This window comes from Abramis brama, assembly GCF_963993115.1.
Source record: "Abramis brama genome assembly, chromosome: 2".
In the NCBI taxonomy this organism is placed as follows: Eukaryota; Metazoa; Chordata; class Actinopteri; order Cypriniformes; family Leuciscidae; genus Abramis; species Abramis brama.
The window spans coordinates 5,964,259-5,989,531 of NC_139964.1; the positions used below are offsets into that span (position 1 = coordinate 5,964,259).

The window sequence follows — 25,273 nt, forward strand, 5'->3', positions numbered from 1 at the left end:
TAGAGTGGTAATTTTGCTTTCTGTTTATTCATTGTCACTTTGACTATGATGACCCCTACTGGAGACACCGCCTCACCTGTATAGGTTTTCAGAATCTCATCTGTCGTTCCCAATGGTTTATGGGCTAGTCGTGCATTGTAAAGTTCTCTTGAAATCAAAGAAACTGCAGCTCCAGTGTCTAATTCCATTTCCAAGATTTCACCCTCTACATTTGGCTTTAGACAGATGTGTGATAATTCCTCCTTTCTAGACATCACATGCAGTGCCAGTTCCGTATCAGTAGTATCATCACTTGACGAATCTTTCACATTCATCTGATGCACTCTCTTTTTCTGTTGGGCATTTTTCATCCTCACTGATTTAAACTTTTTATATTCAGTTGTGTGTTTTGCTTTAATTCTACAAACTTTGGAAATGTGGCCTTTTTTACCACAGTTGTGGCACTGCTGCTCTTTGAAATAACAATCTTTTTCACTGTGGTTTGTTCTTCCACAACGGTACACTCTCAGAAATAGGGGTACAGCAGGAGTCCATTTCTGTCCCCCAAGGTACATATATGTACCTTTTTGAGGGTCAAAAAGGTACATATATGTCCCCAAGCATTAAAAGGTACAAATATATACCGTTTCTTTTAAAGGTTAAGGTACAATATCAAATGAACAAAAAAAGTTTTTTTTAAAAAAGGTTTTAATGATACCTTAATCATTTAAGGTAGATTTTAACTTATCACTATATTTGAGTAGCCTTGAAATAAAGGAAATACAAGTTTTGTAAGTCAATTTTCTGATATTAAATCATTATAACACAGCAAAAACTCCAGTGTTAAATGAACTTTCCTGGGAGTTTATTTGGCTCCAGACTCAAGAGTGTTAAAGTGTTAAAATATGAGTGTTAAATTAACAATCAAGAGTGCTAAAGTTAATGAGCTAATTAAGTGATTCATTGAGTGATGATTGAGCATTATTGAAGACACCTGATGTTAACAAGCAGAATCACTGAAGGAGAAAATATAATTTTTAAGACACCATTATGGTGATCAGTGTTTGCTTTAGTTGGACTCTTGACCCTTGAACTGTTAACATTAGGTTTTGTTTAGCTGTTGTATCTGAGTTATAATGGCTAGATGAACAAAGAGATAAGTTGATCAGGTGGTGTTGGTTATGTTTTGACTTAATCATAATTTGACCTGAATCACTGAACTCATTTAAAGTCTAATCTCTGACTTAAATGTATATTGTTGATTACAGCAGCCTGTGATTCCACAGCATAAGATCCAGATTTTTTGAAATAATCTAAAGGATTTCTTAAAAGTTGATCTGATAAAACAAATATTTATTTTAGGCACACACAGACATCAAGAATCAGTGTATGAATCTCAACAATGGTGACAAACACAATATTCAATTAGGGAAAGGAAATTAGTAAGACAATTCAGATCATAATTTATTCATACCGCAATGCATGATGGGAGCCATGAATGAGTTTTGATTGGTGGCACCCAGTATGCACTGCAACATGCTTTATTATTGTCACCATTGTTGAGATTCACAGGCTGATTATTGATGTCAGTGTTTCTTCATAAAGTAATTTTCAATGTCTTTCGATCAGAACAACTTTTAAGAATTTTTGGATTATATTGAAAATGCTGAAAATCTTTTGCTGTAGAATCACAGTGATGCTGTAATCAACAATATACATTTATATTGAGATTAGATTCTAAATGAGTTCAGTGATTCAGGTTAAATTATGATTATGTCAAAACATAACCAACACCACCTGATCAACTTTTCTCTTCGTTCATCTGGCAGTTATAAGTCAGATACAACAGCCAAACAAATTCTAAAGTTAATGATTTAAGGGTCAAGAGCCCAACTAAAGCAAACACTGATCACCATAACGGTGTCTTAAAAAATCAATTTTCTCCTTCAGTGATTCTGCTTGTTAACATCAGGTGTCTTCAATAATGGTCAATCATCACTCAATGAATCACTTAATTAGATCATTAACTTCAACACTCTTGAGTCTGGAGTCATATAAACTCCCAGGAGAGTTCAATTAACACTGGAGTTTTTGCTGTTGGACCTCAAGGTACATATATGTAACTTTTTGAGGATCAAAAAGCATTCAAAGTTACATATATGTACCGTTTCTTTTAAAGGTTAAGGTACAATATTGTACCCTTGAGGGTACAGCCCCAGTGACAAGCCATTGCACCCCTAAAGGTACAATTATGTACTTTATTTTCTGAGAGTGTATGTAGAGCCAGCTCTGATTGGCTGCTTGAATCTCAATTTAAAAGAATGTCCAGTTCCGGGTCTTTCTTTCTTTTGGCCATCGGTGGAGAAGAAGTCATAGCACGGTTACTCATGGTTCTTACAGGGCTTTCAACCGAGGAGGTCCTTCAGAAAATATCAGAAGCAGGCATAGAAGTAACCATCGTCGAGATGAAAGGACATGAAATGGACTTTCAGGCAAATGACATTTACTCGGATGATAATAATTTATGTCACAGTTAGACATTGAGTTTAAAATGAAATGTTGGAAAATGTGAAAATGAAAAGGATTTAATAAATTCTGATTTTAATTCAGCGTGTGTGTAATATAAATATAAATATAAATATATATATATATATTTATATATATATATATATATATATATATATATATATATATATATCATTGTTGTCAACGATTGTACCCTGTCAAAGCCAATTTTGTACCATTTTTGAAGGGTCCATTTTTCTATTGTTAAATAAAGGTACAAAATTGTCACCACAGGTACAAGATTTGTCTCTTAAGGTACACATCACAAGGGTACAAATATACCCTTGAGGGTACAGTCCCAGTGACAAGCCATTGTACCCCTAAAGGTACAATTATGTACTTTATTTTCTCAGAGTGTAGCATTTGCTGCCCCCTTGCTCTTGCAAGGACATTGCATTCACTTTCAAAGAGCCACTTAACTGTTGAGATTCCCTCGTGGCCGTTTCCATAGACACTGCAATCTCCACCGCCTTTTGAAATGTGAGAGCTGCTTCCGTCAGTAGCCGTTTCTGTGTAGACTCCGTTTTCAGCCCGCACACAAAGCGATCTCTTAATGCATCTTGCAAATGTGTCCCATATTCACAGTGTTCACTCATCTTTTTCAAAACTGCAACATACTGTGCTACTGTTTCTGTTTCTTGTTGATTGCGGTTATGAAACCTAAATCTTTCTGCAATCACGATCGGTTTCGGCGAGAAATGTTCTTTCAGAACACGCACAATGTCATCATATGACTTCCCACCCGGTTTATCCGGAGCGATTAAACTACGCAACAGTCCGTATGTAGATGCACCCATTACACTTAGTAACACAGCAACTTGTTTCTCATCTGCAATGTCATCTGCAGCAACAAATTGTTCAAACCTTTCTATGTAGGTAGCCCACTGTTCGGCTGACTCATCAAAGGCATCCATATGACCGATAAACACAGCCATTTCATCGGGTGTCGTTCTACAAGTTCACTACATGCATCAGATCTGCAGTATGGGTTCAATAAGGATTTTCCTCGTCGCCAAAATGTTATATCTTTGTCTTTATATAACACAATGATAAGCGGAGACGATTGCACTGTTGATTCACTTCTGTTTACTTGGGAACTCAATCTTCTTCATGTTTTACACAACATACAAAAAGGGGTGAGCTAGAGCGCCCTCTAGTGCAAAGGCATATTTAGTGCATATATCACACTTGTGTTTTTTGTATCAATATTTATTTATTGATCCTTATTCATTTAATTTCAAATACAGTTTCTGTATTTAGATATAAAAACACTTATGCTATTCATGATCAAGTATCGTATTTAATGAAAACTTATTTTTACCGTTAGTAACGTGAGGCAAAAGAATGAAGGATAAACTGAAATTCACGGCATTTCAACACAACATCTGCTCACGTATTTGAAGGCTGCTATTGGATCATCGAGGCTAAACGTCATATTATGCGACTACACAGCAAAATCCCCAGTGTTAAATTAACACTCCTCGGTGTACATATAGGTCCAACTACAGAGTGTTAAAAATTAACACTGAAGCAGTGTTGAAGTTAATGAGATAATTAAGTGATTAATTAAGTGATGATTGGCCATTAGTGGTGACACCTGATGTTAATAAGCAGAATCATTGACGGAAAAAGAAACAAGAAGAACAGAAAAAAGAGAAACACAAGAACTACTGACTTTGAACCATTATTGCACTTATTATTTTACCAGTTTGACTTTATTTCTGTCATACATCTACACACAGTCTTATTTAGATTTAACAGAAGTTTAGATGGTAATGTTTTATGGAATGTTTCGTTTCATGTTACCATTATGGTGATCGGTGTTTGCTTTAGTTGGGCTCTTGACCCTTTCCTTTTTAACATAAGTTTTTCTCTGGCTGCTCCAACTTTGTGTGTATAAAACACATTTGTTGTGGCAAGAGAAACTATGACCTGGGCTGTGTTTCCCAAAAGCAATCGCAAGCCTAATTTGATTGTACAGACCATTTACTGCAATTGTTCTATGATCAAGTTAGGCTTAAAATGCTTTTGGGAAAAGAAGCCCAGGTCATGATGATAATGTTTATCTGATGAAGTTACAATCCTGTATTTTCCTGATTTACTGAATCAGCATTATAACTTAATATTCTAATGATTTTTTTTCATATACAGTACAATAGTTAATTCCAGCTGTGCTTAAAACAATCTGAAATTTTTAAGTCACACACAGATATCAATAATCTACATATGAATCTCAACAATGGTGACAATCACACAAATGTTTCATGTTGCAGTGCATGATGGGAGCCACCAATCAAAATGCATCCCTGGCTGACATCATGCATTGCAGCATGAATAAATTATGCAGCTGAATTGTCCTTTAATTTTCATTGTTTTTTCCTGTTTGCTTTTATTTTACTTTTTTTATTATGACTTTAGTTTTGTGATGTTCATAGATGATCTGTTTGTCACTAGTTTGTTTATTGTCACCATTGTTGAGATTCATATGCTGATTCTTGATGTCTCGGTGTTAAAGACAATAGTGATTGTGCTCAAAAGTTTTTTCAAAATTGTTCACATTGCTGTTGAATCTCAGGGCTACAAATTACCGATAATAAAATGTAACAAGTCATAAATTTTGACTCTGAACGACATCAGTGAATAAGGTCACAACATGATGATAATGTCAAGCAGGTTTTCTCTTGGCGTACCAAAAGTGCTTTATAAACACAATGTTGGAACTGTCAGAGAAAACCTAACAATAAAAAATGAAAAGGGTCAAGAGCCCAACTAAAGCAAACACTGACCACCATAATGGTGACTAAAATGAAAACGAAATGAAAACGTCCATAAAACATTACCATCTAAACTTCTGCTGAATCTCAATAACTTTTGTCGATGTATGACAGAAATAAAGGCTCAAACTGGTAATAATAAGTGCAATTATGTGTAAAGGCTCCAAGTCAGTTGTAGTTCTAGTGTTTCTCTTTCCTTCAATGATTCTGCTTATTAACATCAGGTGTCACCACTAATGGCCAATCATCACGTAATTAATCACTTAATTATCTCATTAACTTCAACACTGCTTCAGTGTTCATTTTTAACACTCTGTAGTTGGACCTATATGTACACCAAGGAGTGTTAATTTAACACTGGGGATTTTGCAGTGTACGCATTACTTTACGGAGAGCTTACGACCTACTAGCTACGTTCTGCCTTACGAACAAATGGTGCAACGGAATAAAGTTCAGAGTTAGTTACAAACTAGCTAGTAGTTACTAAGCCTCTAGTGTGGACTTTACGTTCCAATTTAAGAAAGAACTTACGAACAGCTGGTGCAACCCTACCCTGATCTGTAGCCTCCATACATTAAAAAACACTCAGAAAATAAGCTAATAGAGACACAGTGTGTAACATTACCAGGTGAGATGGTCACTGGTGTGACAGTTGTAGGGTTGAGGTTTATACTGCCAGTGTCTGAAAGTTTGGATGAATAGTGATTAATGAACAGAGACACAAATATTATGAGTGTGTAGAAAGAGCTCATGTGAATATAATTACCTGCACAGTATGCTGAACAGTAGTAGTTGTAACCAGCAGTTGTTCTAACCAGCTCATAGACATAATAATCACCTGGACAGGCTTTGACTTTAATAGGAAAAGACCCGTAACCGCAGCAGTAACTCCCATCATCACCGCAGACATCTCGAGTGACGACTCCATCTGTTTCTGTTGGGTGTCCTCCTCGTATCCACAGTGCGGTTTCAGTGCCACAGCTGTACTTCTCAACACACGTGTCTGGGATATGAGCGCTAGTGTTGTTAATGAAGAGACGATACCAGCCGCTCCAGGAGACATACATGTCACAGTTTCTGACTGAAACATGTGTATTACTGATGGATCTCCATGTATTGTCCAGCTCAGTGTAGGTGTAGCAGGGGTCTGCAGAGAGATTAATTTATGCAAATATATTAAGAAATAACACATTTCAGAAAAACATCTTTTATTACAAAATGTAACTAAAAGTGCAGCTTTAGACATTACTTCTTCTTCTTCTTCTGCTAATTAAGAGCGATTCATTTCGATCCACAATTTTTTCAAATGCATTTATAGGATTATTTAAACATCAATACGTCTTAAATAAATTTAAAAAAAATCTTTTAAATTGGAGGTAAACATGTTACATACCAGTATAATCATATTCATATTATTATTATTACTATTTTTTAAGATTTTATTTCCAGTTTATTGGTCTAAAAATCATAAACTAATATTAAACTAACAATCTGACATTCAGTTTCCTCAATATTTCATTTGCAAATTAAAAAAAAAACTAAATGATTTTACTAAATCTTTTTTTTTACAGAAAATAACTTTATTTTACAGTGTAGTGTCCTCAGCAACACTGTATCAGTGGTTTTGTGCTCTCCACTGTGTGTGTGTGTGTGTGCTCTCCACTGTGTGTGTGTGTGCTCTCTGCTGTGTGGGTGGGTGTGTGTGTGTGTGTGTGCTCGCACTGTGTGTGTGTGTGTGTGCTCTCCGCTGTGTGTGTGTGCTCTCCGCTGTGTGTGTGTTCTCCGCTGTGTGTGTGTGCTCTCCGCTGTGTGTGTGTGTGCTCTCCGCTGTGTGTGTGCTCTCCGCTGTGTGTGTGTGCTCTCCGCTGTGTGTGTGTGCTCTCTGCTGTGTGTGTGTGCTCTCCATTGTGTGTGTGTGCTCTCCGCTGTGTGTGTGTGCTCTCCGCTGTGTGTGTGCTCTCCGCTGTGTGTGTGTGCTCTCCGCTGTGTGTGTGCTCTCCATTGTGTGTGTGTGTGTGCTCTCCACTGTGTGTGTGTGTGTGCGCTCTCCACTGTGTGTGTGTGTGTGTGTGTGTGTGTGTGTGCTCTCCACTGTGTGTGTGTGTGTGTGTGTGCTCTCCACTGTGTGTGTGTGTGTGTGTGTGTGCTCTCCACTGTGTGTGAAACACTGAACACCATCAAGGTGACATCAAATTTTTTTTGGGGGGTTTATTTAAATTAGCATATTTTACTTTAATTTAATGGTTTTTGTTTGGTTTTTGTGTGTAGAGAGAAATGGCTCATTCTAAGGTAATAAAACATAATGGTTCATTAAGTAAGGTCTTTATACACCACTGAAAACACAGTTATATTTATGATATTGCATTTCTGTCTGATTTAACAGTCTGATTCACTTCTGTTTAAGTATATGCCTGTGTAGGGACTAATTACATGCTTGATTAGTTGAGTAAAGTGTTCTTTATTTCTATTAAAAGTATATTACACATTCATTACGAGTGTTTTCGAAACACACAAACCATATACCATAATTATATTTGAGTAAAATGTATATGCTCAGTAATTTAACATGTTGTCTATTGTATACTATAATGTATTTTACTGGTCGAGTAAGTATTTTATTCTGACACACACACACACATCTATCAAATGGTACAGAGCAGCATTTCCCAAAAGCATGTAGAGACCACTGGTGTCTTCTGGGAAGTGCAGCCCTGATCTGTAGCCTCCATACATTAGAAAACACTCAGAAAATAAGCCAATAGAGACTCAGTGTGTAACATTACCAGGTGAGATGGTCACTGGTGTGACAGCTGTAGGGCTGGTGTTAATGCTGCCAGTGTCTGAAAGTTTGGATGAATAGTGATTAATGAACAGAGACACAAATATCATGAGTGTGTAGAAAGAGCTCATGTGAATATTTCACAATCATTTAACCTGAATCACTGAACTCATATAGAGTCCAATTTACTTGGGAACCTAATTTACCAATTTAGATTTACTTAAATTATAGCAGCACTGTTCTTGCACAGCATAATATTTTGAACTTTTACAATGTAATCCAAAGTTTTCTTAGACATGTCTCATATACAAAAAAGTTTTTTGTTTTTAATTTGATTTAGTTTTTAGACACACAGACATCAATAATCAGCCTGTGAATCTCAACAATGGTGACAATTATAAAGCATACTGCAGTGCATTCTGGGTGCCACCAATCAAAACTCATTCATGGCTGCATGAATAAATAATGAGCTTATGATCAGAGGTGATCTGTTTGTCATCATTGCTGAAATTCATACGTGAATTCTTGATGTCTGTGTGTGCCTAAATAAAAACTTTTTTTTTTAAATTAATTTGATCATATTGATTTAATTGAAAAGGCTAAAAATATTATGCTGTACAAGGACATAATTAATAATATAAACCTAACTCAGAATTTGGGCTCTATACGAGTTCAGTGATTCAGGTCAAATGATTGTGAAATAATGATTACATTAAAACACAACCAACACCATCAGATCAGCTGTTCTCGTTGTTCATCTGGCTGTTATAACTCAGGTACAGCAGCCAAACAAAATCTAAAGTAAATGATTTAAGGTCAAGAGCCCAACTAAAGCCAACACTGATCACCATAATGGTGACTTAAAAAGAGATATTCTGCTTGTTAACATCAGGTGTTTTCAATACTGCTCAATCATCACTCAATCAATCACTAAATAATCTCATTAACTTTAACACTCTTGAGTCTGGAGCCATATAAACTCCTAGGAGAGTTCATTTAATACTGGAGTTTTTTCTGTGCAGCTGATTTCACTAATTAGTTCTCTCTCCTGCTGAATCAGATAACACTTTTCTTTGTTCATTTGACTGTTATAAATCAATAACAGCAGACAAGCAAAATGTAAAGTAAACACATAAGGATCAATAGCACAACTAAAGCAAACACTGATCACCATAACGAATGAATACTTTATAAGGTCTCATTTGTTAACAGTAGTTAATATATTAATTAACATTTATTAACTAATATGAACAAATATGACTTGATTTTAAAATAAATGTTGAAATTAACATTAACGAAGATTAATAAATGTTGTAGAAGTATTGTTAATGATAACTAAAGTGGTTAACTAATGTTAACTAATGAAACATTATTGTAAAGTGTGACCATTTTTTTTTTTTTTTTAAGTAAATTGTATTCAGCAAGGACACATTAAAATAAATCAAAAGTGACATTAAGGACTTTTATGATGTTACAAAAATATTTCTAGTTGTTTTGAACATTCTATTCATCAAAATGTCCTGGAAAATGTCCCATTAGAGACTTCTTTCAAAAACACTAAAACATCTTACAGCCCCCAAACTTTTGAATGGTAAAGTATGTAAACCAATCCATTACATGACCTTAAACATTTAAAACACACACACACACACACACACACACACACACACACACACACACTTAAAACAATCGTTTTATTGTATCGCACTGTGAATATTTAGATTACATTGTCTTCTGTTCAGGTGAAGTATTCCCAAAGAATAGTTTAACAATACCACCTATTTACAGATATAAGCTGGTCATAACGAAAGTTATGCTCTGCAAACATCCTGCTGGACTCTTATGTTGCCAAGAGCATCCTGAAGTAGCAGGTGTTGCTAATAGATATCAAGAATTCCCCTTCCCTCAGGAAAACATGTGGAAAACCCAATGAAAAAAGGGATGGGACTTCACCTGGAACATGAGGCTGGGGGAGGATTTGTAAATCAGAGAGAGCAAATTTCATTCTGTGGATTCCCAAAGGATGATCCCGATATAAGTGAACTCTCACTGGGGTCCGTGGGACAGAGTGCTGGGGGTATTTTAGGACAAACACTATGAGCAGTATTCAGCAATGTAGTGTCATCAACACTGACAGCTGCACTCAAAAAAAAAATTGTGTCTAAACATAAGATTTATGTATTTAAATTGCATACAAAATTTCCATCCATTTGGATTACATAGTTTTAACATAAACCAATCAATAATCTGAATGTGATTCATATTTTTAAGTCATCCATAAATTAAACAGATAAGACTTATATAATTGTATTAATAAACTGAATGTGATTCATATTTGTTAGTCATATGTAAATGAAACGGGTAAGATTTATGTAATAGTACACAGAAAAACGCCCATGTTAAATTAACACTGCTCAGTGTTCATATGTGTGCACACTACAGAGTTAAAGCAGTGTTGAAGTTAATGAGATAATTAAGTGGTGATTGAGCATTAATTATGAACACCTGTTGTTAACAAGCAGAATCACTGAAGGAAAGAGAAACACAAGAACTACAACTGACTTCAGACACAGCCTCAGATGAAATCAACTGAAGATAAAATACATTAAATCTGTGAAGATCTCAGCAGAGGAGGATTAAACAACTCCACAAACAGCATTACCAGCTTCACTTATTACTAACCAGACTGACTTTATTTAATTTCTGTTTTAATTAAATCAATAGTTGTATTTTAAAGTCACCATGATGGTGGTTAGCGTTTGCTTTAGTTGGGCTATTGACCCTTGACTCTTTAATATAAAATTTTCTCTGGCTGCTATAATTGTGTGTTTATAAAACACATTTGTTGCAGCAAAAAAGCCATGAGAAAATGAAATCAGGTGATGTTGGCTGTTTATTGATGATGACAATATCATCATGTAATTGCCTGAATCTCTGATCTTATTCATTGTCTATTGATTGGATTATATAGGACATGTGTTTTTTTATATATTGTTTCATTCATAACAGAAGCCATTTGATTTTACAGCATGAAATCTAGCAGTGTTGGTTATCAAACAATATACTTTTTTTTAAAAAATAGTTGTGCACAAAAACCTTTCATCTATGGCATTACTTAGACTCACACAGACATCAAGAAACAGCATATGAATCTCAACAATGGTGACAAAAGCTACAAAAAACCCAGATGCATAATTTATTAATGCCGCAATGCATGCTGGGAGATATGGGTGAGTTTTGATTGGTGGTACCCAGCATGCACTGCAGCATGAAGCATTACATTGATTGTCACCATTGTTGAGAGTCATACACTGATTCTTGATGACTAAGTAATAATGTAGAAGAGAAAGTTTAATGCACTAAATGTTTTTAAAATTCTTTATATTATTTGTTTACCTGTTGGATCTAATGCTATCAGGTCACACAGCTACTATAATAAATAAAACAAAATCACATAACCCCAATAATCAAAGCATTAGACACTGAAAAAGATAAGTGATTCAGGCCACAATATGATGATTACACCTTCATCAATAAACAGCCAACATCATCTGATCTCATTTTCTCTTGACTTTCTCGCTGCAACAAATGTGTCTTATAAACACATAATTATAGCAACCAGATACAGTTTTATATTAAAGAGTCAAGGGTCAAGAGTCCAACTAAAGCAACCGCTAAACACCATCATGGTGACTTAAAATACAACTATTGATATCATTCAAACGGAAATGAAATAAAGTCAGTCTGGTTAGTAATAAGTGAAGCTGGTAATGCTGTTTGTGGAGTTGTTTAATCCTCCTCTGCTGAGATCTTCACAGATTTAATGTCTTCTTTTCTCTTCAGTTGATTTCATCTGAGGCTGTGTCTGAAGTCAGTTGTAGTTCTTGTGTTTCTCTTTCCTTCAGTGATTCTGCTTGTTAACAGCAGGTGTTCATCATTAATGCTCAATCACCACTTAATTATCTCATTAACTTCAACACTGCTTTAACTCTGTAGTGTGCACACATATGAACACTGAGCAGTGTTAATTTAACATGGGCGTTTTTCTGTGTACTATTACATAAATCTTACCCGTTTCATTTACATATGACTAACAAATATGAATCACATTCAGTTTATTAATACAATTATATAAGTCTTATCTGTTTAATTTATGTATGACTTAAAAATATGAATCACATTCAGATTATTGATTGGTTTATGTTAAAACTATGTAATCCAAATGGATGGAAATTTTGTATGCAATTTAAATACATAAATCTTATGTTTAGACAATTTTTTTTTTGAGTGCAGCTGTCAGTGTTGATGACACTACATTGCTGAATACTGCTCATAGTGTTTGTCCTAAAATACCCCCAGCACTCTGTCCCACGGAACCCAGTGAGAGTTCACTTATATCGGGATCATCCTTTGGGAATCCACAGAATGAAATTTGCTCTCTCTGATTTACAAATCCTCCCCCAGCCTCATGTTCCAGGCGAAGTCCCATCCCTTTTTTCATTGGGTTTTCCACATGTTTTCCTGAGGGAAGGGGAATTCTTGATATCTATTAGCAACACCTGCTACTTCAGGATGCTCTTGGCAACATAAGAGTCCAGCAGGATGTTTGCAGAGCATAACTTTCGTTATGACCAGCTTATATCTGTAAATAGGTGGTATTGTTAAACTATTCTTTGGGAATACTTCACCTGAAAGCAGGTGAAGGCGATTTACTACTAATCAAGGAACCGGCTTTACTGACGAGATGCGCATAACAATGTCAAACGATATATCGCCCAGCCCTAATATATATATCGAGCAGCGTTTCCTAAAAGCATCATAAGCCTAAGTTGATCATAGATACCATTGTGTCAGTTGTTCTACAATCAACTTAGGCTTATGATGATTTTGGGAAGTGCAGCCCTGATCTGTAGCCTCCACACATTAGAAAACACTCAGAAAATAAGCCAATAGAGACACAGTGTGTAACATTACCAGGTGAGATGGTCACTGGTGTGACAGCTGTAGGGCTGGTGTTAATGCTGCCAGTGTCTGAAAGTTTGGATGAATAGTGATTAATGAACAGAAACACAAATATGTGTGTGTGCTCTTCGCTGTGTGTGTGCTCTCCGCTGTGTGTGTGCTCTCCACTGTGTGTGTGTGTGTGTGTGCTCTCCGCTGTGTGTGTGCTCTCCGCTGTGTGTGTGTGTGTGCTCTCCACTGTGTGTGTGCACTGTGCTCTCTGCTGTGTATGTGTGTGTGTGTGCTCTCCGTGGTGTGTGTAAAAGCAAAGTCTGCTTAAAAATGTGCTCTGGAAAATTTCTCTGGACTTGTTTCTGTTTGCAAATCTTCTGTGCTTTAACATGGTGTGTGTAGCAGTGCTGGGCAACGCTGGTAAATGACGCTATCCTCTCATTCACTCGTCCTCTCCCTGCTTTCTGCTCACATGCTCTGATAATAATAGCGCTGTAGCACTACTCTATTTTGATAAGCGTTTAACAAATCTGATTCTGTTCAGAACTGAATGAAGAATAAGATATTCATAATAATATTTTATATTTTAATATAGGCCTATATTTCCTGTCCAATTTTTGTGTGTTACTTTATTTCATCTACTGACAGTTATGCTTCAATAAAACCTTGTTTTTTTTAGGTTGGTTGAAATCAGTTATAATCTGTAATCTTAAATAATTTATTTCATTTCAACATTTCAACCAGTTATTGTAGATGTTTCCACATGAAGTACATTTTCTAAGTTGAAATGACAAAACATATTTTCAGTGTACATTACCTATTGCAGTCGTCACCGGTGAGACAGTTGAAAAGGCCAAGTACAGTCTTAAGACATCTAAAAAATAATTATAAATACAAATGAATCAACATGTTTAGGACACAATAAAATAAACATATAAATATAAGTTTGTACTTAAAATAATAGTTCACCCAAAAATGAAAGTTCTGCCATCATGACTTTTTCTTTCACAGAATATTGTATTGTCTATCCTAGAAATTATTAATCTCACACATCTTTTCCACTTAATGAAACTCTCAAGCCTTTTCTGTTCAAACTAACAAAAAAGCACCATTGCAGCTCTACAGTATCTATATGATGTATGATGTGTGTGTCTACTGATATAAAAAGCTAAGATCGCACAACCAAAAGAAACACTGATTCAATAAAAAACAAACATTTTCAATAAATCATTAACATCTAAACCTCTGCTAATTCTCAGATGAATGACAGAAAAAAAGTCAGTCTGGTTTGAAATAGATATTTCATTTTTTCCAGTTGATTTCACATTAAAAGTGTTGAAGTCAGTTGTAGTTATTTTGTTTTGTTTTTTTCTTCAGTGATTCTGCTTGTTAACGTCAGGTTTCTTCAATAATCAAACAATCATCACTCAATGAATAACTTAATTATCTCATTAAAGTGGTCATATAATGGTACATGCACTTTTACAAGTTGATTGTACTGAAATGTGTGTTGGCAGTGCCTGACACAACCATCATAAAATGATAAAAATCCATCCAGTGTTTATTTTTTTAATCTATCTGTCTATTTATTTTTATTTTTTTGATGGTGTTTTCTCAGTTCCTGCTCCTTTTTTTAATTATTTTTTTTATTTTTTTGTATTAATGCTGAGAACGGAAACATACAAAAGAGAAAGTATACATCCCATAATATCAACCAAAACAATAATAAAGGAGACAACAGTAAATAGGACAAAAAAAGAGGTAGGGCCAGATTACATCACATAGAGATGTTCACATGAAGAGATCAAAGGCAGTGCAAATTATAACAGTCCTTATAGCTTTCTTATTAGTAGATACTGAAATCATATTTAGAAAATTTCCTACTTCTTTTAAGAAGACAGAGAAGACAGTTTACAGAGAAGAGATTTACAGTTTGAAAATGTGCATTTGTGAATGTAGAATTTGCTAAGGAAAATAACTAAATTAATAACAAAACAGATATTTTCATTTGTGGGGTCTGAGTCAAAATACCCAAATATAATGTTGCTCATATGTATTAAGAAGCCTGGCCAAATCTTACACTTGACAAATACATCAATACACTGTAAAAAAAAATTACATCTCCAAGTTAAAAATTTCTAGTGACTGATCATCACATCTAAATTTTTCAATTAGTCTGACGTATTATTTCTCATTGAGCCAATGTTAACAGACTATTGCAACAAGAATCGCACTTGGGCCAATTTAAAAATTTAGATGTGACCAGTCACTAGAAAAGTTTGCTTAAGTCTTAAACCAATCAGAAAGAGGGAATTTCTGGCACGAGTTTCCTTTGTGGGAAAGATTTACGGCGCTGTCTCAAGCCCTCTTTTTGTGTTAATTAATACTCAGATAGATATAACAAATCCCCACTGCATTCTAAGAGAAGGTGATGTACATCAAAGTGTGAGTCATCAAATGAGGAGTAATTAGATAGGAGACATGATACAGGTAAGGTTACATTGACCGTTGGTTGTATGATAAAATACATACCATGGTGTATACATAATAGGACACAAAACATCACTGCATGAAAAGACTCAAATCCGGCAATATCCGGGCATGGTAAACTCCTGTGTAATTTGATGTTTGCCGGATGTATGTGGGAGAAAGCGGTTCAGAGTAACACGGAACAGTACACAGCAAAATCCCCAGTGTTAAATTAACACTCCTCGGTGTACATATAGGTCCAACTACAGAGTGTTAAAAATTAACACTGAAGCAGTGTTGAAGGTAATGAGATAATTAAGTGATTAATTAAGTGATGATTGGCCATTAGTGGTGACACCTGATGTTAATAAGCAGAATCATTGAAGGAAAGAGAAACAAGAAGTACAGAAAAAAGAGAAACACAAGAACCACTGACTTCGAGCCATTACACACTATTGCACTTAATATTACCGAATGTTAGTTTAATCTACTACTATATGGATTTGAAATACCAAAACTGAATTTCATTAATGATGCCTGCAACTTTTTCCCCCAGAATAAATTCATCACATAACCTGGCTGTGACCACTTACCTCTTCGAAGAATTAAGGACAACTTTTACAGATGTTGACCCTGAATGTGCAAAAGGTAATCTTCAAGATGTTGTAATCATTTTAATGTCCTCTGTTTTACTTAGTTTTATTGGCTACTTAGTTTACATTTATTTATGATTTATTTAACAGGTTGCAAGACATATTTTGAGACTTTGCGGAGGAAGTATTCTTTGGCTCAGCCTGAAAAGGCCCAGCAAAGAAACACTATGAGGAACATTGCAAAGAACCGTCAACGAAAGAGATGGGTAAGTTAAGAAACTGGTTAAGAAGTTTTTTTTTTTCAGAATGTAACTGTCCTCCTCTCTGTGTTTTAGTGGTTAAATTACTGTCATGTTTTGCAGTTGCTGGAGACCAGGTCCAGTGTTGTACAAACCAACACAGAAAGGGAACTGGGGAAGACTGCAACAATAGAACTGATGTCTGATGAAGATGCTATTGTTAGTATTAGTATTATTATTAGTTATCTGCTCTCTGCACTACAAACCAGACTAGAGGCTGACCCACGCTACGTCACACCACCAGCGCATCATGGCAGTTTGAAAAAATGAATATTTACATATATTTTATTTACACTTTAATTTCTATATTTCTTATTTATTAATCTCGTTTTATATTGTATACTTTGTATATTTGTTCCTTTTTGATGTGCATGTTGCTTATCTCCACGTTTTGTATTTTATTCCTTTACACCTTTGTTCACATTTCTTTTTCCCATTCATTTTAATGTATGTTTATAATGTTCTTTGGAATGTTCATGTTATATTTGTTTTTGTTCCTTTACATTTTCATCCCTTCAAATATTTTTGTTCCCCCATTCCTTTTTAATGCTTGTTTATAATGCTCTTTGGAATGTTTTATTTACCTTAATAAAAATGTCAGACTTTCTCATTGTTCTTTGTGTGTGTTTTTAAAATTATATTTGAATGTATTAAAATTGGGGTATGGGGGGTTTAGTGTATACTGAGCAATATCTGCATAGCTGGCCTATAACCAATCAAATCACTGTGCGAAAAGGCCTAGGGTAGGCTATGTTCTAAAAGTAACCAATCAAATCACTTTCCTGGGTTTTCAATGTGTCCTGTCCTCCAATAGTGGTCTGGGTAATGGGAGTGGTTTTAAAAGAAAAGGACCAATAGGGGGGAAGGCTGAAAGGTGCACAAAGGTGTGAAAATGTTCTCTTGAAAAAAAACTTTGATGGGATTACTTGCCATGGCAACAAATGGCTGTAGCACGGAAGTATACGTCCACAACATACATCCGATTTGGTATCATTTTGGATGTATACGGATATAGACCCATGGAATTTGAGCTATCTGGCCAGTATACTCCTGGATTCTTCCGAATTTCAGCAGTGTATACAGGAGTATACTGGTCCAGATACACCTCTTTTCATGCAGTGCATCACAATCATTCACACAGTTTCTGGGATGCACGTTCATTTCTAGATCAGTTAGTTTCTGATTAATGCAGCGAAGTCTGCATGGAAGATTGTTTCTGTCTCCCCACTGTCTTTCTCTTGCACATGCGGCCAAATTCTTTTTGATCGTAAAACCCTCTGTGTTTCCTGTAAAGGCGGGCGTTCACGGTGCGATTTTTTGCTGTTTTACGAGCTCGCAGATGATTTTTTTCACTCGGGAGAAATCGTGTGGAAATCGGTTATTCTCGCATGTCGCGGCTCGTATCGTGTGCGAGGAAAATACAAGCTGAGCAGAGCACCTCCCGAAAGTTCGGGAGCTGTCGGCTTGAATTCGTGAGGTGTGTGCGGTTGAATGAGCCGATTTGTCGATGGCTCTGAATTTGACCAATCAGGAGCTGAGGAAAACCACAGAAGAAGAAGGACGAAAATGGCAGCGCCACCGCCACGGCGAATTTGGACTATTGACAAGGAAGATAAACTCGCTGAACTCTGGCAGGAACAGCGAGCACTGTATGATGTGTCATGCAGTGTGAACCACACTCTTAAAGGAGAACTCCGGTCAATTTTAACATTGAGCTCATTTTTTAGTGCTGTCAGTACAGAGAACAACGACAAAAATCAGTGTTGCCTACACTGTGTTATCCTCTTTTTAAAATTTGCACCCTGTTGACTTCAATGGGGCAAGTTTTTTAAACCTGCTTTTAGCCTCTTAACATCCTTGATGTGTCATTACAAGTGCACAGCCAATGTGAGTGATTCCTTTACACTGTTATACCTTCCCGGGTTGTTTTACAGTAAAATACTGGCAACACTGTTGCCAGTAATATACTGTTAATTGCACAGTTCTTTACTGTAATCTACAGTTTGTTTCTGTAAAAATGCACTAAATTAAAACTCAAGTTAACTAATTACACTTGAAGAAACTGACTGCCTTAAATTGACCAACTGTCATTTAAATGTATTAACTAAAATTTATAATGCATTAATAAGGTGAGCAAAGTATTACTGTGAACTTCTTTCATTTGAGACCACTAAAAAACTATTGAACGTAAAAAGATTTCCACTTGAACAGCAACTACACAGTCACCGCCTGTTAAATAAAGCAACATGCAACATATCATCAATGTTTGTAGATCTTCTCCTGGACTGAAGCACAGGCTCTACTCTAAAGCACAATGGAGACCCAAAAAATACATTTTACAGTAAACTACTGGCAACAGTGTTGTCAGTATAAACCTGTTTTATAACTTACAGTTTATTACATTTTGTGGGTGTGTCTTTTTATCTTACACTGTTAACCCTTTCAACCCCACAGGGAAATCCACACTACAAAGAGTAAAAAGTAACATTGACGCAGTGTTGCAGTGAGATAATTAAGGGAATATGTTGAATAATGAAGTGAATAAGTGAAATAAGTTATTGTTGAGCATTAGTGATGAACACCTGCTGTTAACAAGCAGAATCACTGAAGGAAAGAGGAACACACAAACAGAAAATAGAGAAACACAAGAAATACAACTGACTTCCAGCCATTACACATTATTACACTTATTATTAACAGTATGACTTTATTTCTGTCATACATCTACAGAAGTTGTTATTAAGATGTTTAATTGAAAATGTTTGGTTTGAAGTTACCATGATGGAGATCAGTGTTTGCTTTATTTGGGATGCTGACCCTTGACTTTTTAATATTAGTATTTCATTGGCCGAATGACATGTCTTTTTGCACTTGTGTACACACAGTTTTTTGAATTATTGCAGTTATACTGATTATGTTGAAAAAATCATGGTATAGCCTGTTCATACACTAAATCTCTTTCAGTTTTTAATTCTGTTGCAAAAGTGTTATATTACCTGTGAAACCATAGTAATAAATTACAATGATAATTTTTTAACACATAATGCACAGCCTTAAACAGAGCTACAATGTCTTGTAGAAACACAGAAATATCAAAAATCTGCATATGTCTCTCATCAATGGTGGCAATAATTTATTTGTATTTATTTATTCATGCAGGAGTGCATGCTGGGAGTTTTATACAATCCTGGAACTCTTCTTGTAAACTTGGAGATGTGGATTCAGACGGCAATTAAATTAACGTAGCCTACGACCTGTTTGTCAAAAAACAGTAGGTACTAATTTGGCCAGGGATTTTTACGCGGGTTGGGTGAGAAAAAACACTGATATTATGGATTCGGACGGCACTAAAATCACCAACTTACCCCTGTAAATGTTTAAAATACCGGACGAGCCCATGAGAAACAATATTAGCGTCCCGAATAGAACTTAACTGACAGTAGCCTATGCTTTCACTGGCCTTTAAAAGCGCTCTTTTATTAAATTAATAATATAATATATAATAATAATATAATTAAAATTCTAACAACAATCAGTGTGATTGACAATTTTATTTTTTGCATGAAAACACTTGAATTAGCCTAAATCAGTAGTCTTCACTATTTTTTTCATGAGAGCCGCACTGATAGGACAAAGTCAGTAGGAGAGCCATTTACCGCAAAGTATATAAAAAGTTACAACATGCAATGCAATAAATACAAAAGGGTGAAAAAAAACAACATTATTTATGATTTATCAGTCAAATTTGTAACTGAGACAAGATGATTTCCTTTAATGAAAAAAAAAAAAAAAAAACGGAGGCTAGCTCGACCCTCCCTCCTCCTCATCCGCGCACTAACCCCCCAAACCCCACCCCCAAATCATTCTTGTCAGTTATTGGCTGGAACAGTTTATGTTTTCGTGGTGTGTGTGAGACCAGTTTGTTTTTGTTGCTGTTTGTGGAGCCTGTGGTGTCTAGAGAGACCGCGTTTTTTTACAGTGTGTTCAGGGGACAGGCAGCTAGCGGATGGTGAGGAGATGTTTGCTGTATGTGACAAAAACATATTTTGGCCTAAATAAACGCGTGACATCACTTAGAGCACCTTTAAGAGCTGGAAAGACCGCCATATAACTGGCTTCTCTGCAGAGACTGGATATTTACATGCACAACTTTTGTTTCAGTCGGACTGAATTCATTCTGATTGATGAATCTGAATGTATTGTAGTTTACATGAACGCTAAACATCGTGATGTGATACATGATCGGGTTGATGTGCGTGTTTATAAGTCAATAGATTCAAATCGGAATATGAACAACCGTTGTGCCGTGCTGTTTGTATTTTTCACGCAGTAAAAATGCCCTAAACCAGTCGTCTCGTCTGTATGATAATCTGAAACAAGGACTGCTGAGCCGTTGTCCTGCTTCACTTCACAGATGCTGAGTGAAAGGAGAATTATAGAATGAGAGGATACTCATTTATATGACACTTTATTTATCAGGAGAACAGCTCGTTCAGCGCGTCATACGTCGTCCTTTCAGTTTCGGTTTTCAATCGATCAAGTTTTTTCACGTTCTCTCGATAAACCACCCCTTTCAATCCGATCGAAGTTATTTGTAATAGAGCTGACACTTTTAGTTTTTAACGGGTTGTGTTAAAGCCCTACTTGTTATTAATGTTTTTATGAAATGTCTCTAGTGAATGCATTATCAATATTTACCGCCATGCGAGCCACACATTAAAGCTTGGCGAGCCGCACAATGAGTAACACTGGCCTAAATGAACACTGTCTCGGTGTATTAAAACTTCAGAATTATATTCATATAGACCTGCAACAGTGATAAGGTAAAGCTAAGAGTGGTCCAGACCAACCTTCCGAACGTATGACTTACAGAAGGTATAGGCTACTTAACTAAGAACGTTTCGGGAAACACGTATTAACGATAAGGTACAGCTTAAGGTGTAATTTAAGAACGACGTAGCGTTAAGAAGGTTTCGGGAAACCCAGCCCATATCTCTCAGCGATTCATATTGGTTTTGATTTCTTAAACAAATTCATTTGTATATGACGTTCAATGTATTTTAATCACTTTTGCTTGTAGTTGAAGGGAGCGTGTTGGTAAATGTCCTAAAGACGGAGATATAGCGGAGATATCTACCAAACTCTGTATGTTCAGTGATAAGATATTGCACATTTTAGCCTTTTCCAAATATTTGCTGCATTTTTAAAGTTTGTTAAACTTCGGTGTTAATCTGCATACCATGTACTTTAGTTCAGATGTTAAAGACAACCTGCAGCCTACTGATTTATTGCGAATATGAAATTGTAATTTTGAGTGCCACTTTAACGAAGCTATATTTTGTTTTCTGTTGTATACCTGTATGAGACAGAGGAAATTGTAAAACATTGAGCCTCATGGCTGTAAATAAAAACGTTCATTTTTGTAGCTAATTTGGCTTCTGGTGACAAAATATTTTCTGAAATAATTGATGCAGCATGTCATAAAAGCTGCAGACAGAGAATAACTTGTATTTAATATACAGACAGCTCCTCCAGACCTTCGATCGGGATCGTGAGCATGTATATGGGTATTTACATTTTTGTAAACGTATAACACTGTTTTTTATGCTTTTGTTGTGAAAATAAAATAAATCAAATCAAAAATCAAATCATGTGCTGTACTCATGTGAGTGGTCAAAAAAAAAAAAACTCTTTTATGCACTTTTTCACAATCATTTCCACAGTGTCAGTCTTTCTTACACTGTGGCGGTTTCTGGGTGTGTTGGTGTATTAGAAAGAAACTGATACTGGGTTGTGAATAATATCCTCAAAGTCTCTCTGGTTTCAAGTTTATAACAACAGAAATCATTGATCTTAAAGAAGAAGTCTTGTTTAACACAGACAGGCACAGTTCTGTACTAGTGGTCTTTGACACATGTTCCCAGCTGCTGTCTGACTACTAATCCAGCTAAAGTGCATCAGAAATACACTCCAGATGTGAACAGAGTAAAACAATATAGGCTACTCACCCAAAAGAAGTTTCCATTTTAGCTCCATGTTCAAAAACAGTTAGGGACCGTTCGGCACTTATGGAAAGGACCACCAGAGGAAAATAGGGGAGGGACTTGTCTTTTTATTCTTGTTGAGGGGAGAACTAGGTTACATTGTATTTATGTAACATTATTTATTTCAATTAACTTAAGTTAATTACACGAGGTTAATACAATGCCGTTTAGTTCAATAAGTTTAACAGTCTTAATTTTGTCCAAAACAATTAAGTTAATTAAGTTCAATTATTCTAAAATTAATATTTTTACATTCAACCAAAACAAATATGGATTATTTGTAAAAATATAAATTTTAGGATAATTGAACTTAATTAACTTAATTGTAATGTTATATTTCAATGTTAGTTTGTTATGGCAAGAACAGTAAGAGAAAATGTGATCAGATGATCAAAAAAATAAATTGTTGAGTATTTATTTTATGCTGTTTGAAGGTTTGTGATATATGCAATTCCCAAAAGAAAATTTCCTGTTGACTGTTACTTTTTATCCTGAAAGTCTTTAGCTGTTTTAATAGTTAGCCTGTTATTTGTTTAAAGGAAGAGGAAAATATCTAACAATGTTCAAAGCAGCTTTACATTGATAATAGGAAATGAAAGTAACAGATATTGTTTTGGCTTTATAGCAGCTCTAGAATAAAGTTATTGTCCAGCTAAAGTTAGTTTGATTGATTCACTTCCGTCACAAAGACCATTAGTTATTAACTTAGGGGCCGCTAACACGTTTTAACAGAAAAGTTAAGTTCTTTCTGCGCAAACTTCAAAAACGCGAACCAGTGAGAACGCCGATGACACATTAAAAAAAAAAGAATTTGTTAGCCGCTATGCTAGGTTGTACAACAAAAGGTGCTATCATTAGATCACGTTTCCAAAGTGCAGAATTAATTGATGCTCCTTCAAAATTCTTTTTCAGTTTAGAAAAAAAGAATGGTCAGAAAAAGTTTATTCATGCCTTGCAGTCGGAAAAAGGGTTTTTATTGACAAATCCCTCAGATATTAGAAAAAGAGCTGGACATTTTTATAAAGATTTGTATAAAAGTCAAATTTCAGAAGACCAAGATGGTAATTTGGATTTTTTTGAAAATTTACCACAGATAACTAAAAATGTAAATAAGGAAATTAGTAAAACTTTGAGTTTAGTTGAGCTTGAAAATGCCCTTACAAAATGGAAAAGCATCAAGTATTGATTGCATTACAACTGATCTTACAACTATAAATCTTTTTGGGTAGAAAATAGGTCCAGACTTGGTAACAGTTTTTAATGAGAGTTTGGTAAATGGAAAACTGCCACGAAGCTGCCGGAGAGCAATTATTACTTTATTGCCGAAAAAAGGAGATTTAAATGACATCATAAATTGGAGACCAGGAAGTTTATTATGTAACGACTTTAAAGTATTGTCTAAAGCTTTAGCAATCAGATTGGGTGAAGTCATTGGATCTATTGTTCATCCAGATCAGTCATATTGCGTCCCAGGAAGAAGAATCTTTGATAATGTTTCTTTTATTAGAGACATTGTAGACTGTGGAAACATTTTTGACATAGATTTTGGTATGATATCAATCAATCAAGAGAAGGCTTTCGACAGAGTCGAGCATATTTATTTATGGAACGTTTTAAAAGCCTTTGGTTTTAGTTCAGATTTTATTGCAATGATTAAAATGATGTATTGTGGCGTTCAGAGTTTATTAAAGATTAATGGTGACTTGTGCTCTCCGTTTAGGGTGTACAGGGGTGCGCTGTCATGTTATACACCTTAGCCATAGAACCCCTGTTAAATAAACTAAGAACTGATGTGTGTGGATTGTGCATCCCAAATTGTGTTAATGTTTTTAAGTTATCAGCGTACCCTGATGACTTCATTGTCATAATCAGTGAACCCAATGATGTCAATGTGATGTTGAAGATTTTGTATGATTTTAAAACTCTTTCTTCTGCAAATCTGGAAAAAAGTGAAGACATATTACCGTAGTCGGAAAATGGCCAAAAGGTGAGCCAAGAGTTCCTGATGGACAATAGATGGTTTTGAAAACATATCAAAGCGCAGAACACTCTTTTCACACTATTTGAGACTTTGCATGTGGTACCTATATCTATTGTTTACATTTTATGTTTACGTTGTAGTTATGTAACATTTTATGTTAACATTCATAGTTTATGTTGACTCAAATTAATGTACACATTGAATGTAGAATTCTGAAGAAAAATAGGTTCATACTCCAGTTGAGCAGTGTTAGAGCATGCACTGCATAAAACTCTTGTGCTGTTGAGACTTTGCACGTTAACACTATACATGTTGTTTACATGTTCACATAATGATTCGTATTCGTATTGAATGTTGTAGAATGTTTAAGTAGTAACAGAGTTAAACAACATTTCAAAAAGGTACATCAAGATTTCTTGGAAGCTTTTTTAAATGCTTCCTGCAGTCACTGTGAGATTTGCATATGATTACTGTCTATAAACTGTTAAAAAATAATTGTTATGAAATGTTAAATCTGAATTGGGCATGTAAGTATTTTGCATGTATTGCCTCTACTACACTGTTAGACCTTACCGGGTTTTTTTACAGTAAAATACTGGCAACACTGTTGCCAGTAAAATACTGTTAATTGTACAGTTCTTTACTGTAATCTAGTTTGTTTCTGTAAAAATGCACTAAATTATAGGTAACTAATTACACTTGCAGAAACCGACTGCCTTAAATTGACCAACTGTCATTTAAATGTATTAACTAAAATGTATAATGCATTAATAATGTGAGTAAAGTATTACTGTGAACTTCTTTTATTTGAGACCACTAAAAAACTATTGTACATAA

The 25,273-nt window shown here is 35.3% G+C and overlaps 1 protein-coding gene across 1 annotated transcript in view; it reads right to left on the reverse strand.

Annotated features, from left to right (window-relative positions):
* LOC311077547 (adhesion G protein-coupled receptor E5-like) overlaps positions 1-22,513 on the reverse strand; it is a 77,474-nt gene extending 54,961 nt beyond the window's left edge. Inside the window, exons 1-2 of the mRNA XM_084106077.1 lie at positions 22,420-22,513; positions 13,868-13,924 (exon numbers count right to left, since the gene is read on the reverse strand). Of these exons, the coding sequence (XP_083962203.1) occupies positions 13,868-13,924; positions 22,420-22,447 (85 nt within the window). The 5' untranslated portion in view covers positions 22,448-22,513. The remainder of the gene's footprint in view (positions 1-13,867; positions 13,925-22,419) is intronic.
* Positions 22,514-25,273: the final 2,760 nt, after the last annotated feature.